The sequence below is a fragment of the Carassius carassius genome, chromosome 6, assembly GCF_963082965.1.
Source record: "Carassius carassius chromosome 6, fCarCar2.1, whole genome shotgun sequence".
Lineage (NCBI taxonomy): Eukaryota > Metazoa > Chordata > Actinopteri > Cypriniformes > Cyprinidae > Carassius > Carassius carassius.
The window spans coordinates 10,816,914-10,841,212 of NC_081760.1; the positions used below are offsets into that span (position 1 = coordinate 10,816,914).

Here is a 24,299-nt window from a genome sequence, read left to right on the forward strand (position 1 = left end):
TGAATTTACATTTGCATGAAATTTAATGAACATATTAGCATGAATTTCCATTTTGGTTCTTCCAGGTTAGTGGTGGTGCAGCTGGGTGTTTCTGGTATAGCTGGTTTATCTATTTAAGAAAGCCGGTTGAGTATAAAAAAATATATATACAATTATTTTTAGTTTTTTATTATTACACATTTGACACACACACCCACACACACACACACACAGACACACACATACATATACATACAGTATATATATATATATAGGGGTGGTGTTGGCACAGTGGATAAGACACATGCCTTTGGTGTGAGAGACCCTGTGTCCCTGAGCAAGACACTTTACCCCTAGTTGCTCTAGAGGCGTGTGACCTCTGACATATATAGCAATTGTAAGTCGCTTTGGATAAAAGCATCAGCTAAATAAAAAATGACATAAAAATGACAATGACTATATATATATATATATATATATAGTTGTGTGTGTGTATGTATATATATATATATATATATATAAAGGAATATTTGAATTAATATAGGCCTACATTAATGTTAATAAACGGTAGTTTTATGTCCTCTTCAGATAACTAGTTCCATAGCCTTCAATAGAAGGTGCTTAGAGAGCCCTGTTTTAAGCACCAGACATCAGAAGTTGGGAATTTTATAGTGAAAGAAACATTTGCTCTCTTCTCAACTTAATTTCTCTTATTTGGACATGCTCTTACGCGATTTTTCATCAATACCTCGAGACCTTTGTCCCTAGCAGTTTGCATAGGATGTGTGTTCTGACCGACCCAGGGGTGAAGCCGGACACACGCAAGGTTCAATTCCTAGGATTGGAGGGACAGCTGAAAGGGTCTTTATAATTTCATGATCTATCACTCATAGACACACAACATGGCAGGTTTAATTATTTAGTTACCCTGGCTAGTGTTCTACTTCAGCAGGATGGGTGGGGCCATCCCACCATAAGTTGCCCCGCCGCCAACTCTCTTGTTGTCAGGCAGATTTTTGTCTTGTTTATGACATTGAATGGCTTAATTTTTACGAATCCATTTCAAGATACATTCATATGTGGTTTGAAATCTTAATCTGACTGCTCAGGGTTTTTTTTTTTTTTTTGGCAAGGAAAATTGTGCCGATACAATATTTCAGTGTTTCAACAAGAGTGAAAGATAACCAGGTACATAAAATTAAGTTATTTTTCATTCATGAAAATTTACATTTTATACAGAAATTTACCAGTAATTTGCATAAATGGTTGTACTGAATTTTTTTTACATATTTAATTAATGTTAGAATGGTTTTATGCATAATTTATACAGAAATTAATTGCAGAATAATTACGTAGCAATGGTTTTGCCAACAGTTTGTGTAAATGTGCTATATTTTTGTGTAAAAATTGTTACAAATGATATACACAAAAATTACAGAAATAATGTACAAATATTATATATGTGTGTGTATACATTTTCATGTAAAATTGTGTACATTTATACAAATATGAGTTTGCAAGCAATTTACAGTAAAATTTGTCACATAGATACACAGATGTTACAAATAATTTAAATATTTTTTGACGTAAACTTATGAATGATTTACAAATAAATGTTGCATGGTATTAACAATTGTTTTTACAAATAATTTACTCTGAAATTTGTTTCACTAATGATTTGCTCAAATGTGTTTATGCAAATTGAAATTATCTCACATCTACACAAGAATTCACTGTGATTTTTAAGTTAGTCTTTTAGTTTTTCTACCAACCATTTCATGTTTCTTTGTAATTATTTCTGAAATGAATTAACAAGTTCTGAGTGGGAATTGTTTCAAAGTAAATCATTACCTACATAATCCTGTCATAATTTCACAGAAATGGATGAGTCCCACTGAATGGACTCTACTTACATTCTGCTTAGCCTTGGACTCATTGCTGTCAAATTAAATATACTGTTTACTCTGACTATTGGGTTTGTTTCTCTTTTTTTCCAGTTCCTCTTGTATTTCTGATATTTTCCCCCCTTGATTTTTCAGTCTTGTTGATTGGTCTGTTATCATCTCTCAGACCCTGCGCTCCTCCTCCCTGTCTCGTTCGTTTAACCTCTGTCTTCTCTTCCATCATTATCCGTGAACTCTGCAGAGCTGCCACAATATTTTTTACACAGAATTGGACAGCTTACTGCATTCTAATGCAGCGTCTGGAAAGGGGTCATCCATCTAGTCAGCTGTCTGTCTATCTGGCTTCACCAGCCACAACACACTCGAGATCAACATTTAAAAAAAGGGATTCATTAAAACCTTCCCCCACATCTCAACCATTCCGTTACTGCATCATTGAAGCATTATGAGTGTGGTTCTTTGTGTGTGTGCCGAGTTCCCCTACTGGGAATGCACACACATGTATATATATGCACTAACACAGACTTGACAGAGTATTTATAACCTTAAGCGTATAGCACAGAAAAGGGATTCTTCCATATGGATTGTTCCACCCGGAGCCTGTAACTCTCGATGGGACATGACTTGTGGCCACTGGATGAGGTGAACAATGGGGATGAATGAGGTTTAGGCCTTGAGGAAAAAGGGAATGAGGGAAAATTGAATGGTGATGAAAATGAGCTCAATAGACTCTTTGTTTATCTTCGTCTTATCCACTAGTTTTTCTAGTGCCACTTGATTTAATTAATCAACCCGTTTCACAGCCTCACTGGTGTCGGTCATAATCACAGCTTTGTAAGTAATCCAGGACACTTGTGTGTGTCTACATGTGTGTTCACTTCTGAAAGCCCTTACAGCCCATCTTGGCCTCTGTTACACTTAATCTCAGATGAGGAATGTTTTCGGTTGACTAAGACACATCCAGCGCTCAACCTTTCACATGGATGGAAGAACGCGGATGTGTGTCTGTGCAAGGTCATGTGTTTTCAACCGTTTTAATAGTCATAAGCTCCAATCTCCTGTGTATTTAAATCATGTGGGTATGGATATAAGTGTCTTATTTAAGTGTGTATATATAAATGAGTAATTAAATCAATTACAGTGAATAATCCATGATCAGAACACATTTATTCCTTTTTCCAGAACACATTTACTTGCTCATTCATTCAACTGATTGTAATTATACTTATGAGTGAATCTTTAAATAATGCATTCATGCAATTAGTTCAAACTACTGTTTAAACAAGGGGCCTTTGTGAGTAAGTTATGCATCCATGAATAAAACAGACTTGGCTGGTCTTAAAAATGTTGTCACCCTTTCAAGTTACTGGTCTTTTGATAGCCTTATGAAGTCACTGAATCATTCATCCAACCAATTTATTCAAAAACACTGATTCATTTAGGACTGAATTAAGTGCCTAAATATTATACCTGAGTTTTTGAATCATTCACTCATTCGATTAGTTCAAAGGAATCATCTTTATGGGTGAGTTATTAAAATATTGAATACGTTGCTTATCCTGTTAGTTAAAAAACATTCAGGAACTAAATGCATGAACTGAATTATTGAAGGGCTTGCATTTGAGGGTCACGCTATTCACACTTTACATAGAAACTGTAGGATCTCAAGTGGTTCTGAGGTATGTGGATGAAAGTGTTTAATCGCACCAGTTTATATTGTCCCCACCTTTAATTTATAACGTGTTTGAAAGGATGTCTCTAGGGAAAAAAGGAATAAAAGCAAAGAGAAAATTTAATTTTTACATTTTATGAAGTAAATGTTAAGGTGTTTCTTTACAGCTACTGGTTGTTAAGACATTGCTAGTGTTTTGTAGTTGTTGGAACTGGCTTGGGTCCCTACTTTAATGTATGTCTATGATTTTGTCAAGAATGATCACTGAAAATCTTTCCTCTACAGAACACAAACCTTCACATTTCATTTATGTTTAGAGCACAAACACGTTGCACAGTTTAATACTTGGGGTTAGGGGTTTGTTTGAGTAAGTAACAGTAGTAATACTGATGATGCATGGATTAGCAAGCATCACAAATACATTGTATACATCTATCTATCTACTGTATCTATCTATCCATCCATCCATCTCTGTGTGTATGTGTGTGTGTTGATGCATTGCAGCAACTATAATCAGCGCTGTGTGTTTTCTCTCTTTTGCAGATTTTCCATGCCAACACTGACCCATCTGAGGTGGTTTTGAATCGTATTCCTCAGCCTGTTCTGGCCCGCTTTGTTCGTATTCGACCACAGACATGGAATAACGGCATTGCGCTACGCTTTGAGCTTTATGGCTGCCAAATTACAGGTGAGTGTTTGTAACTGCATGGTTTGTTTTCATCTTATCATAAAAAGCATCTTTACCTAAAATTGTTCCTCTCTGTTGTAGAAAATCTAATTTGTGTTTGTGCACATTCTGTTATAAAAGCAGCAAGACACATCACCGTTTAATGGCAATGACATTAAAATTAACCATATAAAGTAAGATATATGCACTTTTATTTATTTTTATTATTATTATTATTATTATTAACCTTTAGACACGGTATTAATTCCAAAAAAGGGTGTATGATTTTGTGTATTTTATTTGATACACCAGGATTTTATGGTTCATATAGCATAAGATTATGGAGCTTATCTCAAGGTGGAAAGAGCAATTTGGACATGGACTGAATGTACATCTCTCTCATTCTCTTTTTTTCTTAGATGCTCCTTGTTCAGAGCTCCAGGGAATGCTGTCCGGCATCCTCCCTGATTCCCAGATCTCAGCCTCCTCAGTGAGGGACCTTCACTGGGCCCCTGGAGTAGCACGTCTGGTGGCCAGTAGATCAGGATGGTTTCCCGGCCCTGCCCAACCTATAGCAGGAGAAGAATGGCTTCAGGTGGACCTTGGGACACCCAAGACTGTGCGTGGAGTGATAACTCAAGGAGCCAGGAGTGGGGAAGGAGGAACCAGCTCAGAGAACCGGGCTTTCATTCGGAAGTATCGTCTAGCACACAGCCTGAATGGAAAAGACTGGAACTTTGTAATGGATAGCAAGACTAGCATGCCCAAGGTAGTTAATTTGTCCAGAGCATAAAATAAACATACGCAAAATGTTTATAATAAACATACCCCCAAACCTTTGAATGGTAGTGTACATTTTTTTAAATTGGAACAACGTTTCACAATATTACAGAATTTACTATATTTTGATCAAATAAATGCATCATTGGTGAGCATAAGAGACTTATTTCCAAAAACAGTAAGAAATCTTGCAAGCCCAAAGGTTTTGAACGGTAGTGTAAGTAGTTTGTAGCTGTTCCATGAGCTGCTCTAAGCATCCTCACCAGTGTGGTTGACATTTCTGATTTATTTACCATCTACAATACTATTATCCTAAATCTTTCACACATGTGATACCTGTTCAGATGTCTAAATTCACTAAGTGTGTGTAACCTCTTTTCTTTCCTCAGCTTTTTGAGGGGAATACACACTATGACACCCCAGAGCTGAGACGTTTTGAGGAACTGGCGGCACAGTTTATCCGCATCTATCCAGAGCGCTGGTCTCCGGCAGGGATCGGAATGAGAATGGAAATCCTGGGTTGCAATCTGCCAGGTAGGACACGGCCCTCAGATACACCACTATTGTGAGATCATAAGCTAATTAATTACTTGTTAATGATTGGGCAGTTCCAGTTGTAGGGTGAAATTTATTCTCAGTCTCTACAACTGGCATTGAGCAGCTGCCCAGAAATGCACCATCAGCTGAAAGCTATCGCAGCTTGTACAGTGTGTGTGTGCTCTTGTTTTTGTGACATATCAGGACACAACTCTGTATAATGACATGGGTATGACACAGGTATTACAAGGAGAGGGTGACTTATGAGGACATAACCCATGTCCCCATTTTCAAAATGCTTATAAATCATAAAGAATTAGTTTTATTTTTGGAGAAAGTAAAAATGCAGTTTCCTGTAAGGGGTAGGGTTGGTGTAGGGCCATAGAATATACAGTTTCTTCAGTATAAAAAACATTACGCCTATGGGATGTCCCCACTTTTCACAAAAACAAACATGTATGTGTGTGTCTGTTTGTTTTATTTTTTATTTTTGGTGGAGACAAGTAAAAGAAAATGGATATACTGATGTGAAGAGAAAATAGAAACATGGAAACAGGGATTGTCTCAAAGCGAAGTGAATGGGAGAAAACAACCATTCAATATTGGTGGAGGCTGGATGAATTTTGTATGGCAGAAGCTTTAGTGTTACGTCTAAGTTGTGTGTCTGCTGTTGTTCAAAAGTTTTGGGTCGGTAAGATTTTTATTTATTTTTATTCATTAATATTAATATCATATAAACAGTAATATTGAGAAATTTTATTGCAATTTAAAATATTTGTTTTCTACTTGAATAAATCTAAAATATACATTTATTTCTGTGATGGAAATGCCAAATTCTCTTCTGAATTTGGACATTTCTCCAGTCGTCAGTGTCACATGATTCTTAAGAAATCATTCTAATACTTAAATGTATTTTTCCGTCACGTTTAACCAATATAAAACATCCTTGCGGAATAAAAGTACTTTTTTTACTAACCACAACATTTTTAATGGTAGTGAATTTGTGGGACATTCTCACTTACTGTATTTAACTATTATCCTTGTCTCATATCTCCTAAAATTTCTTTGAAGAAATAAAAATAGGCACAAATGAAGAGATTGCAATGATTTTTGTTTTCTGTTAGAGCAACTGCATGTTTGTTATTATAATCATTTATTATGGATTGTTTGTCTCTCTCTGACCAGACTTACTGGACAAATACATTCCCACATCTACAATAATATAAACATGAAAGCCGCACTTGCACAAACACACTCATGCAGCACTGCTATAATCAGATGGCTACCCTCTGTGCCAATTATCCTCTGTTGTATAATGTATCATAGAGCTGCTGGAGATACGTACATCTGATTGAGTGTGTGTATATGCAAATGTACAGTATGTTCCCCTTTTAGGTGTGAAAAACCAAATTCTCAAAGTTCTAGAAACTTTCATCATGAATTTTTTTGATCCACACTGCAAATGTAGAAACCCTCACAATTACAAAATGGGGTTTGATTAACAAAGTTCGGGAGGAGCACGATCAGATAATCATCCAATTTGGCACAGGTGCATCTCGTTTAGCTAATCATCTTAACTAGCACACAAGCGTATATATATACCTCCTGTCCCACGACAGTTTTTCGGCATCCCTCCTCCACCCCAACTGCTCACTTCTAATCTATTTATACCAAATTAGGGATAGGGGGAGTTATTTGGGTTCAGGCTATGCTCCGGGCCCGGACCCCTCCCCCAGGACAGCGCGCCAAAATATGCCTACTATTCGCTTTCAGATTAGATGTAAGGGTGAACTCGTGAAATGTACTGTGGCGGTTCAAGGATGATATCAGATAAATACTGTGTTTGTATAGTCCATTGTTTCAAAGTAAATCCTATACCACTTTGTGTGTGTGTGTGTGTGTGTGTGTGTGTATAGTTTGCAAGGTATGGAAGTGTGTTCAGGTCTGTTTTGTTTTTCATATGAAGGTAAATAAATGATTACAGAAATATGATTTTTGGCAAACTTTGGCAAAACCCTTTTAAGAAGCACAACCAATAATCTAAATTCCACTCTCTTGTTTTCTATATTTCTTGTTTTTGAATCAGTCTCTCTTTCTCTTCACCATTCATTTTTAATGAGTGCTCTTGTTGTGTAAATGTTTTTCTTTTGGTCCTGTTCTTCTCACTTCTCCTCCTCTTTCTGTTTCTCATCAGAGACACTTTCCCATGTTCTCTTTCTCACACACATGCACACACTAATATGTTATACATGTTCATCCCACGGAGCAGCTGTTGTTTTTTATGCAAACATATACCTTCCCACACTGTGTTACTTAGTATGCATTTGTGGATAAACAAATCTCTCAAGGATTTCTAGTGCTCTGAGTGGTTGCTTCATTCTTCCTAAAATCGATGTAAACTTGAATAAATTTCTTGTGTTTATAAAAAATAGTTTCAGTTTTATTTTTGTACTGTATCAGAGCATATTCTGGAGTTCCTCAGGTAGTATGTGCTCTACTTTTTGAAGCGATTAAACACATATAATATATAGTACATTGCATGAGTCGCAGGGGACTTATGGGGCTCTAAAGGCAGCTCTTTGTTTTCCCAGCATGCACTGCTGCTCTCTGCAGGCTTGCCAAGTTGTGATTGGCCAGATAAAATATGCAGGAAAGCTTTATGCATAATTGACTGTTATTTTTTTATTTTTATATCTGTTTTTTATTATAGATTTATTTATTTTTTTTGCTGAATCAGGGTCTTTAGAGAACGATGTGGCAGCCTTTCCTGTAGGAAGGGTGAGAATATGATGAAAGCAGAAATGACAGGACAAGAGTCGAGGGAGAGAGAAGAGAATGATGGGATTTGATCTGAGAAAGTGGGAGCAGTATGGAATGGATGGAAGACAGATTACAGCTATCAATAATATGCTTTCATTTCTTAGCCTTACTTCCCATTACTTCCAACACTCTCAGACAAACACACACACATACAGTATACACACTGGAGGCTATGATCTTCCCGCTAGTCTTAATCACATTAAAGCAATTGCAGCCTGCGTTGAGGTGTACAGTTACATGTATGGTTTAAAGAGACCGATGACGTACAAAGACATTTTGAAATAGCAATAACCTTCACTCTAGGAAATGTCTATAAAAAGAATGCCAAATATACTGTTAATATGAAGAAAAAGACCTGGCAGGAAATTACTAGCACCTTTCCTGTTTTTCTGTAGCATGCAAGCAAGCAAGCAATCAATAAATAAATGCTGAAGTTGAAGTACTAAAATTACTAAAGATAAAACTGAAATAAAAATAATTTAAGCTAAGTAAAATATATCATAGACAAAAACTATTAAAATGACAAAATGACAAAATTACTAAAACTTAAACTAAAATTAAAATCGAAAACTAAAAAAATTAAAGATGAAAAAGCTACTTCAAATTGTTAATAAATACTAGAGATGTTCCGATACCCTTTTTCTCTTCCCGACACCGATTCCGATACCTGGGCTCAGGGTATCGGCCGATACTGAGTACTGATCCGATACCTGGGTGTGTATCTGTATATACTACTAGCCCTGTGTAAATTGCTAGAATTATTTTATGGTGTGCTTCAGACGTATCCCTTAATAAAACATGAACAAATACATGGTGAACTACTGTATTTATTACAGTATTTTTATTATCTGACACGAATTTGACATTAATATTATTTATTTTCTTAAGCAAAAAAGAACTTCAAATGCAGCCAAAAATCTAACACAGCAAACTAAAAAAGGTTTTACAATATAATTGTATAAAAACTGCAACAAATAAGGAATATAAGGAATATAAAAATGATATATTAATCAGATAATCTCTTTACAACAAAACAAGTAAAAAACAAGCAACCGTCTAGGCATAATTATTATTATTAATAGAGATGTAATATTTCTACTACATAGAGACATAGCTGTGTTTATGATATGACAGTTTTCTCAAATGAAATGTTAAATTCTCATGACGGTTTATGCATTCGTGTCCTCATATAGTGACACACGGCAGACTACAAAACAGCGAGCTCCCGCGCATCTGCACCCGTCACTCACAGAGATGTAGAATTTGCAGGAGTAATATTTAAATAGTATTTTGCAGTTTAATATTCACAGACACTAGTATATATTCGGCTACAGTCTGGAGCCCTGTGCTTAGACTAACACGGAAGCGACTGAACGCAGCTGCGGGTACAGAATATACTCGGGAGTCGGTAACTTACTACCGGTACTACAGAGATGCCGGTATCATCACATTTTCTACATTTTCAGCACTGACTTGGTAGTGAAGTGTCAGTACTTGTGGCATCCCTAGTCCCTGTTTTACTGTCTGGTTGGTCCAGTCTGAAATACTGCTAAACAGCAGACATACTGCTAACGCGTTTTCATTTCTTCTTCGCTGCTCTAAACAGGGGTTGCTTGTGGCAACACAGCACAACTTCCTGTGTTTGCAATCCATTCTGATCAGCGAAGAAGAACCGTGCAGCGGTTAGGCAAAGCTAGCGGTCATAACAAGGTCTTGTTTAAGAAAATGGTATCGGATCGGTATATGGTTTCATGTACTCGCCGATGCCGATGCCAGAATCGGAAGAACTCTAATAAATACTATAATATATGTATAATAGTATATAATACTAAAACAACACTTCATGCACATTTTACTCTTTGCGTAAAATCATAAAATTCTTGTGACTAATTTTCTGTATGAATTTTTTATTAATTCACCCACCATCTTGGGCTCAGAATTCTGGGATTGCTTTGACAGGTATATGCAAAGCTGTTGTTGGCTTATAAGGATGCATAATTATGCTTTCTACCTTTTAGAACAGTTTTGTAGTGTGATGGTAGAAGTACATCGGTTTGCAATCCCTATGTGCTGACACAACTGTGATGTCTTAGAAAGGTCAGAATCATTACACAGTGACACGCAGCAAACTTTAAACACTGACAGAGCATCTTCAAGGTGTGGAGAGGGTTTGCACATGTGGGTATGCATGCACGAGAGTAGTCCTGCACAGATGATGCTATTTATCTGTCATCCCTGTACTAATTGAATCAGAAAACAAGGAAAAAAATGGACAGAGACTGCAGGTGTGGAGGCATATGAAACAAAAAGTTTCAGGCATTATTGAAAGCATTTTTTTGGCTGTATATTTTACAGTTCATGGTCAAATTGGCTCTTATTTTTATTGTTTTGCTTTGAAGGTCTTATATATTAATATGCATGTATGTGTTGTTTTCATTAAACACCCCACAACTTGGATTTTCTGGATTTTCTACCTAAAGCAACGCCATCCATCAGTCTGATGTCATCATTTAAGACAGATGCAAAGACCTGCAGGCGATACAGGGACACAATTATTGTTTTGCTCGGCATTGCATACTGTGCACACAGTTTATGTCTGCCTCTGTGCTGGCATAAATTCAGATATTGGAGCTTTATGATTTAATTTATGAGTATCTGACTCATGGCTGGCTGCATAATTAAAATGAAAGGCAATATCATTTGAAATGGAAAGAAAAAGAGATTTGTTTGTTGAATGGAAATTCATTTTGGTCTGGGTTAAGATAACATTGTTAATTATGTGTTTCCTCCACAGAAACCTCCACACCAGCTGTAGAGACATCCAAACCAACTCAACCGTCGTCTGTAAAAACCACCACAACGCAGAAACCCAGTCCAGGTTGGTTCAGATCTAAGCACAGAATGTATGAATAATGTTTTTTTTTTATTCTTTATTTCTCTTTTACAATACATGATATAATCTTGAATATATTTCACACCCTAAACCTCGAGAAATCAGCCACATTTGGGTTGTTGTTTCATGCATATGTAAAATGGGAACTAAGCAGAATGCACAATTGTGTTTTCACAAGAGAAATGTTTCTTAAGTGAAGTTGTGTGATTGCTGTGTGCATGGTACAATAAATAATTTTAGAACAACATAAAATATGTGCATGTGACCTGTAAGCACTTTCATTAGTTATGCCACTTTTTATTCAGTAAATATCCATATCTCTTTTTTCAGTGGTTTGTTTGGCAGAGTTGGTGTGATTTTTATATTTTTGCACATTGATGCAGCTGAAGTCAAAAGTCAGAGCTCAGTTTAGCTTAAAGTGCCGTTAGCTTTCCAATGTTTTGCCAGGTTTGATGAATATTAATGTGAATGTATTGATGTATTCTATCCGTCAGTTACTAGCGCTGCCCTGCCGTCTCAGAAAGGACTATGTGATTTTGAGCAAGGATTGTGTGGTTGGACCCTTGACCCGGATTCTGACCTAAACTGGGCGCTACACAGCTCTAGCAAAAGCACTGCCTTGGGTCAGAGTCAAGATCTCTCCATGGGCTCAAACAGTGAGTATTACACACACACATTCACATGCATAGAGAGGTTGTCTTGCCTGTAGGCTCTTGTTTGTGTCCATGCTTGGAAACACAAATCATTTACAAAAAAAAAAAAAAAGATCTTTCACATAATTATATTATATTATATTATATTATATTATATTATATTATATTATATTATATTATATTATATTATATTATATTATATTATATTATATTATATTAATTATGGGACAGTAGTTAAACTTGGTTTACTGTCATTACACAAAAATACATAATGTACTATAAAATGCAAAGAAATTCTAATTCTTTTAATTGATTTTATTTTTGTTTGTATTTTTCATTTGTATATACTATAGAATTATATATATTTTTGTATAAAAAAAGAACACTATTTGTCATGAATTCCTGCAGTTGCTTCAGAGTTGCTGAACAGTTTCCTGCTGGCTCTTTCATCCAGTTTTTTTATTTATTTATATATATATATATATATATATATATATATATATATATAAATTTTAATTGGCATAAAAGTTCATGTTGGCAAAGCCTTGGCAGTGAACATCTTGACTTGCACCAAACCAGTAATTATCAGCATATACCAACCTGGACCCAAATAAAGACTGATGCCAGTGTAAACGCAGCAGGGTTTTGTCCTGTGTAATATGACTTAATTATGATTCCAAATCAGTTTCATGTAAAACTCTTGCACCTTTACTATTCCAAGAACAGACTTTTCCCTACCTAACTTCATTGTGTGTTCTCATAACCTCCTGTGACCTGCAGTCTGCTTTCCACATCAGCCATTGCCATGAGATCTAGAAGAGGAAAACAGGATGAATGCTTGTTATGCTTTCTGTCCTACATTCTCCCTCCCGAACACTGTCACACTCCCTCTATTTCTATCCCATGACACATCGCAATTAGGAGTATACACCAGGAACAAAGCATGTCAGCGAAGACAGAAATAATCTTGGAATGCCAAAATAATCATTGTTTGACTGCAAGCTGGGAACCAGTGGGCTGTAGATTACTACATATCTGTCAATATAAAAGCAAGATTTACAATATTTACTTTCCTAGTACACTTTTCTGTTCTTCTTGTGGATGACTTTGAAAGAAAGACATGATGTAATGCAAACCCTTGTAGTTTTCAAGTTTGGCTGTATTCCACTAAAGCCATTCATACCATGGAAAACTCAATTCTGATTGGATGCATTTAATCCACAGTTAATCTCCATTCTACTGTATATTAATGCACTGCTTTAACTGATGCACAGAAACACACACATGCACAGAGAGAGAGAGAGAGAGAGAGAGAGAGAGAGAGAGAGAGAGAGAGAGATCACAGATAGCACTGTGCACATACAGAAACTTGCACAACCAATAATCTAAATTTCACTCTCTTGTTTTCTATATTTCTTGTTTTTGAATCAGTCTCTCTTTCTCTTCACCATTTATTTTTAATGAGTGCTCTTGTTGTGTAAATGTTTTTCTTTTGGTCCTGTTCTTCTCACTTCTCCTCCTCTTTCTGTTTCTCATCAGAGACACTTTCCCATGTTCTCTTTCTCACACACATGCACACACTAATATGTTATACATGTTCATGAACAGCTGTTGTTTTTTATGCAAACATATACCTTCCCAAACTGTGTTACTTAGTATGCATTTGTGGATAAACAAATCTCTCAAGGATTTCTAGTGCTCTGAGTGGTTGCTTCATTCTTCAGAAAATGTATATAAACTTGAATTTATTTCTTGTGTTTATAAAAAATATTATCAGACAATTATTATGTTTTATTTTTGTACTGTATCAGATCATATTCTGAAGTTCCTCAGGTTTTATGTGCTCTGCATCATGAAGCCCATCAATTTTTCCTTCTATCCTGACAAGAGCTCTAGAGAAATACCACATAACAGGATATTACAGTACCACCTCCATGCTTTACTGTAGGAATGCTGTTATTTGGATGGTGAGCTATATTGGATTTCCACCAGACATATTTGATGTTGAGACCAAATAATTAAATTTTTGTCTCATCTGCCTCAGAATCTTCAAGGTGTTTTTTGTCAAAGCTCAACCGTGACTGCATCTGGCTTATCTTAAGGAGTGGGTTTTTCTTGCAACCCTCCCATACAAGCCACATTTGTGGAGAATTTGTGATGTTGTTGCGTGCACACAATGAACACTATTTGTCATGAATTCCTGCAGCTGCTTCAGAGATGCTGAACAGTTTCCTGCTGGCCCTTTCATCCAGTTTGGAGCGACGTCCCGATCCAGGGAGGTTCTGTGTTGTACCAACCTTCAACTTCTTAATAATAGAAAACACTTGCCAAGCATAGTTAATTGTTTGCTTCAGTTGCACTACCAATGATTGAAATTCTCTAGGAAAGCTCTTTTCATGCTGAGCTGATCAAAATGACCAAAGCTGAGCACAGTTGAAAGTCAAATGGCTTTGTGTGTCATTGAGAAGGTGATTAGCTACACCTAACTGAGTTATGTCATTTTTAAGAGGGGGTGATCCTTTTTTCCAACTCAGTGATTCTGTTTTTTTTTTTGTTTTTTTTGACATGTTGGTGTTATATCTTTCACTTGGAAGTTATAAGTTGCACTGAGTAAATAAAGCTGGAGAAAACAAAAACTGTTTTCATCTTCATTTCAGGCTATAAAACAAAGAAAACTTATTATTTTAAAGGAGACTGATTCTTTTATATACCCGCTATATACTGTGTTATTGCAATTTTTAAAACTTGTTTATATATTTTAAGATATTTTGTTGTCACATGATCTTTCAGAAAACAAGTTGTTCAAGAAACATTTCTTATTATCAATTTTGTAAACAGTTGTGCTGCTTGACGTTTTGTGGACAAAAGAACAGCATTTATTTGAGAAAGCTTTTGTAAAGTAATTGCAGAGGTGGGTACTCTACTGTACTCAATAAAAGTAAAAGTACTTATAGAAATATTTACTCAAGTAAAAGTACTAGTCTGAATAGTTACTTGAGTAAGAGTAAAAAAGTATCGGATAAAAAATCTACTAAAGTAGTTAGTTACTAGTTACTTTGGGTCATATATACTGAGTATATTTTTATTTAGATATATAGATAAAATATGTTATGTGTGTGTGTATAAATATATATATATATATATATATATATATATTTCATCAGCCTTTACTCCAGTCTCAATGTCACATAATCCTTCAGAATTCATTCAAATATGTGGATTTACTATTAGTGATGTTCTTTTTATCTTTCTATACATCAAATAATCCTAAACAAAATTTCACAGGTTCCAAAAAAAGCACTGGTAATAAATCAGTCTATATTAGAATTATATTTTGTAGGATCATAACTCTGAAAACTGGAGTAACAGCTGATGAAAATTCGGATTTGCATCATGAAATAAATATATTTTAAAGTATTTATTATATATGTATAAATAACCTCTGACACAGAGAAGAGTGAAAACTCCTCACATGACGGCTAAGATACCGAACATCTGAACATAACGAACCAAATGCACATTGACATATCTTCTTCTGTCTGTTCGCATTTGTTGTTGTTTCTGACAAAGAATTCACCAGAAAGAGGTATTCAGTCAGGAGCGAGTGAAGGAAGCACCGGCATTTTAGCGATGACTCATCGGAACACCTTTGATTGGCCATTGCATTCATAAGCTCATCAGAATCTTGTGTAATTGGTTATAATGCAGAGTGCTGTAAAAACGTGTCTGGCTCTGGCTCAGCGCCAGCCAGCGAACACAGATCTGAATTTAGCAGCTGATGATTGACTCACTGAACGTACTCACACCGCTGTGATTGTATTAAAATTAATAAAATCGTAATCGGCTATTTTTTGTCTTTTGGAAGCTGCATTCCACTTGGTTCCCTTCTGTTATAAGTCACACATACAACAAACTAATGTCACATTGGTATCGTGTACTGTAATCGAATGTAGCCCAAGTTATTACCTGTTGAACAGCACACATGGTGTTCATCTAATAAAGATCTTCATCGCTAGCAAATAATAGCCTTTGCAGATTTGCTTTCAATTCAGTGCAGTTCCATAGCCACGTTTTCAACGCTGCTGATGTTCTTAAACGTTATAACTCCAAGTGAACCGCTTCAGACGCTCAGCGCGTGCGGCAGGGAACTGAACGAATCATTCAATCTGATTCATGAACCTATTCACTCGTTTGCCAACTGGTTTGATCAAGCCTTTGCACAGAATTGACTCAAAAGAATGAATCATTCGCTAATGGGCATCGCTCATTGCCCAGAGAAAGTAACGAGAGGAGCGCCGCCCACAGTAATGAAGTAAAAGTACATATTTTTTCCCAAAAATTTACTCAAGTAAGAGTAAAAGTACCCATCTTTAAATATAATCCAAAAGTATTGGATTATATAATCCATAATCCATTACAAGTAAATGTAATGAAGTAAATGTAACACGTTACTACCCACCTCTGAGTAATTGTCATTACTATCACCTGTCATCAAATAAATGCATCCTTGCTGAAGGAAAGATGCTGAATGATTATATTTCATGTGATGTAGACGGTGCTAAGCAATATTGTTTAATCATTTTTGTTGTTCCAAAACCATTTAAAAGTGTACGAAGCTTTTCACATTCCCAGGCCCCCTTTCTGGAAGTTCAAAACCTCCTTATTTCAGTCGTTTGGCAAAGGGTTGAATCTGAGTAACTTTAATTGACTTCAGTGGTGCACATTCTTGTAGAAAAGTGCATTTCCAACCCTCTATTCCAGTTCTTCACTTGCCTTCAGGTGGATTTTTGCACAGACTTCCATGTACTTAAAGCCACTTTCAAGAGATCATTATTTGTTTCCCCCTATAAATGTAGTACTTACGTTCAAAAGGGGGATTTTTTTGAACGTAACCCCCCCCCCCCCTTCACATTTCTTCATAAATGCTTTCACAGTGAAGTTAAGGGGATTGTTATCCTAAACCTATTTTAAATTCATTGCCTTGGAATATTTTAAATGCAGATTTAACAAGCCGTGCCGACAGCTGCAAGGGTGTTATAGGCGCTTTCTGACACTTCTAAAAAATTTTAAGGCTCCAATAGGTCACATGTCACTTCCTCGTCCAATCGGATCGTTCAGAGATATGCCGGCCCCCACATGAGCTTTTTTCCAGATTCTTTTGACCTTGAAACGTCTGGAAAGATTATTCACAAATGTATAGAGAGATAAAAGAGTGTGCACCTGTCTCTCCACTCTTTCTTCACCGTGGGGGTCGTGCCTTGCTCCCACTTAACACTCTTTCACTCTCAGCTTAGCAAACAGACACCTGCCATCACCTAAAGTGCCTACAGTAGAGCCTAGTGGGCGGCCATCGTTCACGAATGACACTTAATACTAATGATGAGGTGCTTGACTTTTCCCACAATGACACCCTTGACTTTTCCGTATAATCACACAGCATGATGTTTAGATGGGTGGGACAAGAGAAACATGTTGCTTGGAAACACAATTTGGGTTCAGGAAGTGCTCACTTGCTGTTTGATAGATCGGGCCCGCAGTGACACAAACCAGTCTGTTAAAATGTCATGTGTGGAATGGGACTTTATGCCCAGCAGGGAATAAATAAGATTACATGCAACTAACCAAAAGGCTGCACTGTTTTCATCTGTCAGTCGGTAGAAGCTAGTCAAATTGGGCAAACTGTGAGATAAGCTTTGCTGTGTCTGTTCTCTCACAGGTTTGGGAAACTACCTGTACATTGAGGCCAGTCCTGAGACGGTGGGTCAGAAAGCCCGGCTGTTCAGTCCTAGTGTGGATCCCGACACCGGACCTCTCTGCCTGATGTTCTCCTATCAGTTGGAGAATCAGGGAACCCTGAGGGTCCTGCTGCAGAACAAAGACCAAGAGGAAACCCTCCTCTGGTCCCTCCGTGGAGACCAGGAGCCCATCTGGAAAGAAGGACGGACCATCATACCTCGATCTCCAAATGAATTTCAGGTAAGCAGATTAAACATAATAAACAGTCAAATAAAAATTTCAGCATGATTTCGGTAACGCTACCAAAACTAAATTAATACATAAAGGTCTATGTATTAACTTAGTTTTGTTAGCCTGGCCCATATTGTGGTGACATTTTTCTGTGTGTTCATATTTCATCACACAGGTGGTAATTGAAGGATTCTTTGAGGGGACCAAAGGCCACATCTGGATCGATAACATCCACATGAGTGTTAACACACCACTGGAAGAGTGTACTCGTAAGTGTATATGTTTCATCTGTTTCTTCCATCATTTGTTTTGTCCTTTTATACTTTTGTTGTTGTTCATAGCAACAATTTAATCCGAACCCTTGCATTATCTCTACCAGATGTTTGTCCCCTGCTGCGATCTTTCTGGTTTCCTGTTAGGTCACTTTATCTATTCATTACAGATGGCACATATTCCAGATCCACCATTTCACCATAATTTGTTGAAATTCTCACTCCAGCTCCATAAACCTCTCCATTTACTGTGATCAAACCTAGACATCACAGCTACTATCTCAAAGAGTTTCTTAAAATAGAATTTATTAACATGAAAGGAGGATACACACACAAAAAATAGTGCGGCTCGTTGTTTGCCATCAAACGCAAAATGTAGAATCAAATCTAGGCCACAAATACCCATGGGCTCCAATGCTAATCTTATGTTTCATTATTTCCTTTGCGCTCTTCCTTCCATGTTTGTAAACAGAGATTTTTTTTACGGAATTATTAGTTGATAGCCCAAGCTTTTTAAAGGATGGATCTTGCACAGAAGCTTTGTGATTTAAAGTCTTAAAGACATCAAAATGTGACCATGTGCTCGCCGCATCTATGATTCCCAATCCATAACTGGAAACCCTGATTTAGTAATTTTTGGCTCGCAGCATTGCCGCTTGGCTCGCTCTGAGGCTACAGGACTTGGTGGTTCATTTCGAATCCAAAAATTGGAAGCCTCCTGAGCTCATGTTCCACCATGTGCCTGCTGTGATTCTTCCCAAAGCATGCTGGGAGAGTTCTTATCGAGCCATGCAGTTGGACTTGCTATTCCCTCCAAAAAGAGATCCCCGCGCCGCTGGCCCCCACGATACTGTCTCATCTTTTTCTAATTGTTTGCATTTCAAGAATTCAGGCAATCTTCTCCATTCTTCCATGTTTGCTCCTCAAAACAAAACCTTCACAACATGAAAAGTAGTTAAAACCTGAAAGCACACTTCTGTGCCAAAAAATTAAGAACCACAATGTCTATTCTGAACACTGTATAGGGGATGGGACAAAGAATTTAGCTGAAGGAAAAATGCTTTTAAGCAATAGCATTTGGTAACAGCCCTCAAAACAGGTCCAGGTCATAACTACAAAAATATCAAGGAGTCTGAACATCTTTTGCATTGCTACATTATTTTCATGACCATTAATAACCTCATGGAATATTTATACTTTAAGAAAAAATATTTTTCAACAACAACAGCACCGTTAAAAATGATCTAATGAAAGTAAAAAGTGATGTGGAAAGCTCAGAAATGGTGACCAGTTACGGGATGTGTGATAGACACTTTCCCATATGTATTAATCTATATACGTTACAATCTAGAATGTTTGATTTAAAAATATAATTTCCTGGAAAAAGTTAGTCTTTTGTACATCATGGTAGTATTTGTGTAACGAATGCACACAGGAAACGAGAGATCCAATCGCAGTATTTAATGGGGAATCCAAAAATCTCATCCAAAAACAGGCAAGAGGTCATAACCACAAAATCAGTCCAAAAACAAGAAACAAGAAAAACACGAGAAAGCCGGGTGCCGGAAAACAAGGACTCCATGAAACAGATAGAAACAGACCGGTTTATATAGACAGGTGAAACCAATGAAAGTGGAGACAGCTGAGTGCAATTAACAGTGATGAAGGGACAAGGCTTTGTGGGAAATGTAGTGCCTGCAGTGGGGTGACTATGGGGAAGTGAGACCACTAGTGGACACCCAGGGAAACACAGACCAGACGCTGACAATTTGTTCTTATTATATGTTACAACATGTATATGCAACAAATCTTGATACTAGGTTTGTTTTGCATAATAATAATAATTGATGATGGTAAAATTATTAATAATTGATAATAATAATAATTATTATTATTATACACAATATTTTTTTCAGAATTGAGAATAGTGAATTGCAAAAAACTCAAGTATACTTTCAGTCGCATTACAGTAATGAGATTTTTTATGTAAATGTGCTTAATTATCATGAAAATAATGAACAAATTCTTCATGGTTCTTATTTCTTTTGATTTAAGGGTGAAGTATTTCAGGAACCATCTTAGTTTGTTTCCTTTTGTGGTCTTTTATGTAGGTTATTCATTATTTTATGAAGTACGGTGCATGTTTTCAGAGTCATCAGCATCTGATACAGTAAGGCATGTATGTACCCTATGGTTAACCTTACATTACATATTAACATTTTGCTCTATTTGTCTTTCTCTCTTTCTCTGCCTCTCCTCATCATTCTCTTCCTCATCTAGAGCCTTTTGTCGCATTCCCTCCAGACATGACCGGTGAGTTTAAACTCTCTGCCTTTGGTGTGAATGTTTGCACTTCCTGCTCTCTGCCCTGCTCAGCAGTTTACAGGGATGGTTTAGGGTTCGTTTTACTTCTTAGCATGTAGTATTTATGCAGTGAGTTGAGGAGCCTGGGTTTGGGTCGGTTATTTGAGGTGACCAATCCATTTCTCACATTTTATTTTATTATTATCTTTTTTATTACAGTGTGGTTAAGATCCCAAATGGGAAAGATGCTCAAACATGGTCAGGCTGCTAAACTCGTGAGGCTGTTCTGCCACAATGTGACGTACTTTGATGTTCAAGAAAGAGACATTTCACCTTCATGTCACTTCAAAATTGTATGACTTGCTTTCTTGCGAGAAATATTTCAGTCATTATTCGCGTCCCTTCTGTCATAGCTTTCAAATCTCATTCAGTTTTTGTCAATATTTTATAATTTGATAACATTGACTATTTGTATGACTCCTAACCAGATGGGCATCCTGTCAGTCTATTTTTGAGGCATATTTCTCCTTTCAGCCATGCTAACACTTGCGCAATCCTATAGTCATGGAAATATTTTAGTGTTTAAACATTCTTAAAGTGCCCCTATTATGCCAATTTTAAGGTTTCTAATGTTGTTAGACACTTTATATATGCATTTATTATTACATCATTTTCCAACGATTCTCAAATGATGCATTCAAAGCAGTTCTAAGATTCAGTCTCTCTTAAACCCCCTTCTCCCTGAGCTTACTCTGCTCTGATTGATCAGATGTCCCTGTCTTCCACGTATAGCATGTGTCGGAAACGATAAGCCCAATTCCATAGTTCCATATTTTGAACACTCGATAGAAAATATAAAAAAAATATTATTTTATATTGATTCAATACTGATTCAATGGAGCCAGTTCGTTCAAATAAACAGGGTACTGATCCATCTTTCAAGAGCAACCCAGCAGGCACTGGCAGAGGTGGAAAGAGTACAAAAATATTCTACTCAAGTAAAAGTACCATTACATTAATGAAATTTTACTTAAGTACAAGTAAAAGTACCAGTCTAAAAATCTACTCAAGTAAAAGTAAAAAGTAGCTCATTTAAAATTTACTCAGAGTAAAAATTACTTAGTTACATTTTAACAGTGGGAGGGAGTCAAAATGGGACAGGCCAAGGGTGTCAAACTCAGTTCCTGGAGGGCCACAGTCCTGCACAGTTTAGATTTAACCCTAATTAAACACACCTGATCCAGCTAATCTAATCATTTAGGTTTATTTGAAAACTACATGATATGTGTGCTGGAGCAGGGTTAGAACTAAACTCTGCAGGGCTACGGCCCTCCAGGAACTGAGTTTGACACCCCTGGGATAGGTCTATTAATCTCAAACTAGTTGTTTTTAATTAAAGGAATCAGTAATTTAGAATAATAAAACATTTGGGCTGTTACCAGACAAATCAGTATCAACAAACTCATCTTTTAATGCAGAGGAAATGCAGAAGATTCATTGGAAGTGGCATTTAGATGTATTACACTGTTTAGTGCAGGACAAGAATGCATTTAACCTGCAGTTACAAATGCATGAATAATGTTTTGATATACAAGACATAAAATGTTGAATACTCATTTGAAATGATAAGAAATTAATTATTTTAAAAAATCAAAAGATACTTTAAATGTGAAATTAAAATGGCCAGTATGTGTCAGCAAGTCACTGTTAATAAGTGAGTCATTGCGATTGAACCGAATCATTTAAACGTTTGATTCATTCAGGAACGAAACACTGTCACGTTGCTCAGAGACGCAAAACTGTGCTTTGGTGGCTGTGTTTGGAATTATTTTCTGTTGTAGAAATAGAGCTAAAAAAGGCAATATGGTGTCTAAAACGCAAGTCTCTTAATTAACTTGTTTACTGAACTGTTATATATATGTATGTATATATTCATGATGATTTTTGGTGGAAAAGACGGCATTCTTTGTGTGATTTTTATTTAATATATGAAATTATATAAATATGTGAATTTTCTGCCCCTATATCTTCAATTTTGTGATCATTCTAAATGCATTTTAGGAGACTGAATCACACAGTGAAAGAACGCACTATAAATGCGCGCACACATCATTAAAACAAAAATAGCACACTCCTCACCACGGTCTTTTTAGCTAATTTTTGCAAAACCTCTTGCTAAAATGTCAAAGGTTCATTTTAACCACCAATGCAACGATGCAATTATTTAGCTTACCTCTACATTCTTGCGAAGGGTTGATGTCTTGTCGAGATTTTATAAGCTGCTAGTTTGGTCTTCCTAGGAAAGTACAGCTTACACTGCATAATATAGCATACATATGGCCAGGGGTTCACTTCATTTCCTTCGAGTTCAACTTCAGAATATGACGGGGTTTCGTTTTCAGCGGTGTCTGCACCACTAACGCCTGTTTTGTCCGTCTGCATCTTTCTTGTGACTTTAGCGCCAGTTTGCCCTCCTGCCCATTATTTACTGACGTAGTTTCCAGGGAGCGATTTATTTTTTTTATTTATTTTTTTTTACTCAGTAATTAATGTGTTTTAAAATGTAGCGAAGTACAATACTTCAAACAAAATATACTTAAGTAAAAGTAAAATTACACATTTAAAAAATTACTTTAAAAAGAATTAGTACACAAAAAAGCTACTCAATTACAGTAACGCGAGTAAATGTAATTCGTTACTTTCCACCTCTGGGCACTGGTTGTTTATATATCATTAGATTGACGTTGGGTATGATGTTGGGCAGACGTTGCATTTTGGTTGAAAATGAAAATCGGGTTGACGTCAGTATTTGACCAGATTTAAGGTTGGATTTGGTTACACAACCTAAAAACAACAAAATATCAACGTCCGCTGAAGTCAGTATTGAACATCAATTTAACATTGACATTAGACACATTTTCTGTCGCAACTGAAATTTAACCAAATATCAATGTCTTATGATGTTGTGCGCCTGCTGGGAAGTGTTTTGTAAATCCTGTGTTGAACTCCCAGAGATTGGAGAAGCAGTTGTCAGTAAAATGGCGTGTTCGAGGGTGGGTCAAGTTGTTCACGACAGGCCAGAGCCATCACGGAAGTGGGATTCAAATTACTAATGACTCGTTTTTAGCAAATTGGTCGCCCTAAAGGGTATTTGAATAAGACATTTGATCTCTTAAATGTATAGATTTGTTTATGAATGGTTGGTCATGCATTAACTTCATCTAGACCTGTTTTCAATATCAGAACAAAATTGCCTTTATTGTGTCTAAAATACATTAGAGGCATAACGTGGACAGCTATAAATAGCCTCTTTATAGAACTGTTGAATAAAAGCAATATCATAGTCATGATCTTGTGTATGCTTTAAGAATGCATTTATTTCAAAAGTTGGTACCAGACATAAAAAAAGAACATTCGGTTTAATAAATGTAATGATAAAATATACTTCTATTTAATCACAAACAACCAGAAAAGTAATGGGAATTGTCAGAAAGGTGTAGGATCCCTCAAGAACAGAGTATTTGTCAGTGTATACAGACATGGACTGCAGTCCAGCAATGGACACTGAAGCAGTAAGATGGTTTTTGTTTTATATTTGGGGCTCCATTTCATTATTTTAGAAATTTATATTTTTTACAAATTTGCATTGGCAAGAATACCCAAACAAGCTTCCAGCATATTAGTTCCTCCACTTTCTTCCATGAAATGAGTGTCAACAAAGACAGGCAGAGCCAAGTTGCTCTCCCTAATGAGTGACTCAGTCATGTTCCGCAGCTGAATATAGCATAACAAGATGTCTGCCTGTGCTGGGTTCTGCTCAGATGGCAGCATTGCATCAGAGACTCAGGATA

General features: G+C 36.5%; 1 protein-coding gene across 2 annotated transcripts in view; it reads left to right on the forward strand.

The window, feature by feature from the left end:
* The window catches only part of LOC132142376 (neuropilin-2-like), an 86,365-nt gene that overhangs the window by 50,651 nt on the left and 11,415 nt on the right, over positions 1-24,299 (forward strand). For both annotated transcript variants that reach the window (XM_059552190.1, XM_059552189.1), the window contains exons 8-15: positions 4,099-4,243; positions 4,642-4,991; positions 5,392-5,536; positions 11,154-11,237; positions 11,747-11,908; positions 17,622-17,881; positions 18,048-18,141; positions 20,425-20,457. In XM_059552190.1, coding sequence (XP_059408173.1) covers positions 4,099-4,243; positions 4,642-4,991; positions 5,392-5,536; positions 11,154-11,237; positions 11,747-11,908; positions 17,622-17,881; positions 18,048-18,141; positions 20,425-20,457 — 1,273 coding nt within the window. The remainder of the gene's footprint in view (positions 1-4,098; positions 4,244-4,641; positions 4,992-5,391; positions 5,537-11,153; positions 11,238-11,746; positions 11,909-17,621; positions 17,882-18,047; positions 18,142-20,424; positions 20,458-24,299) is intronic.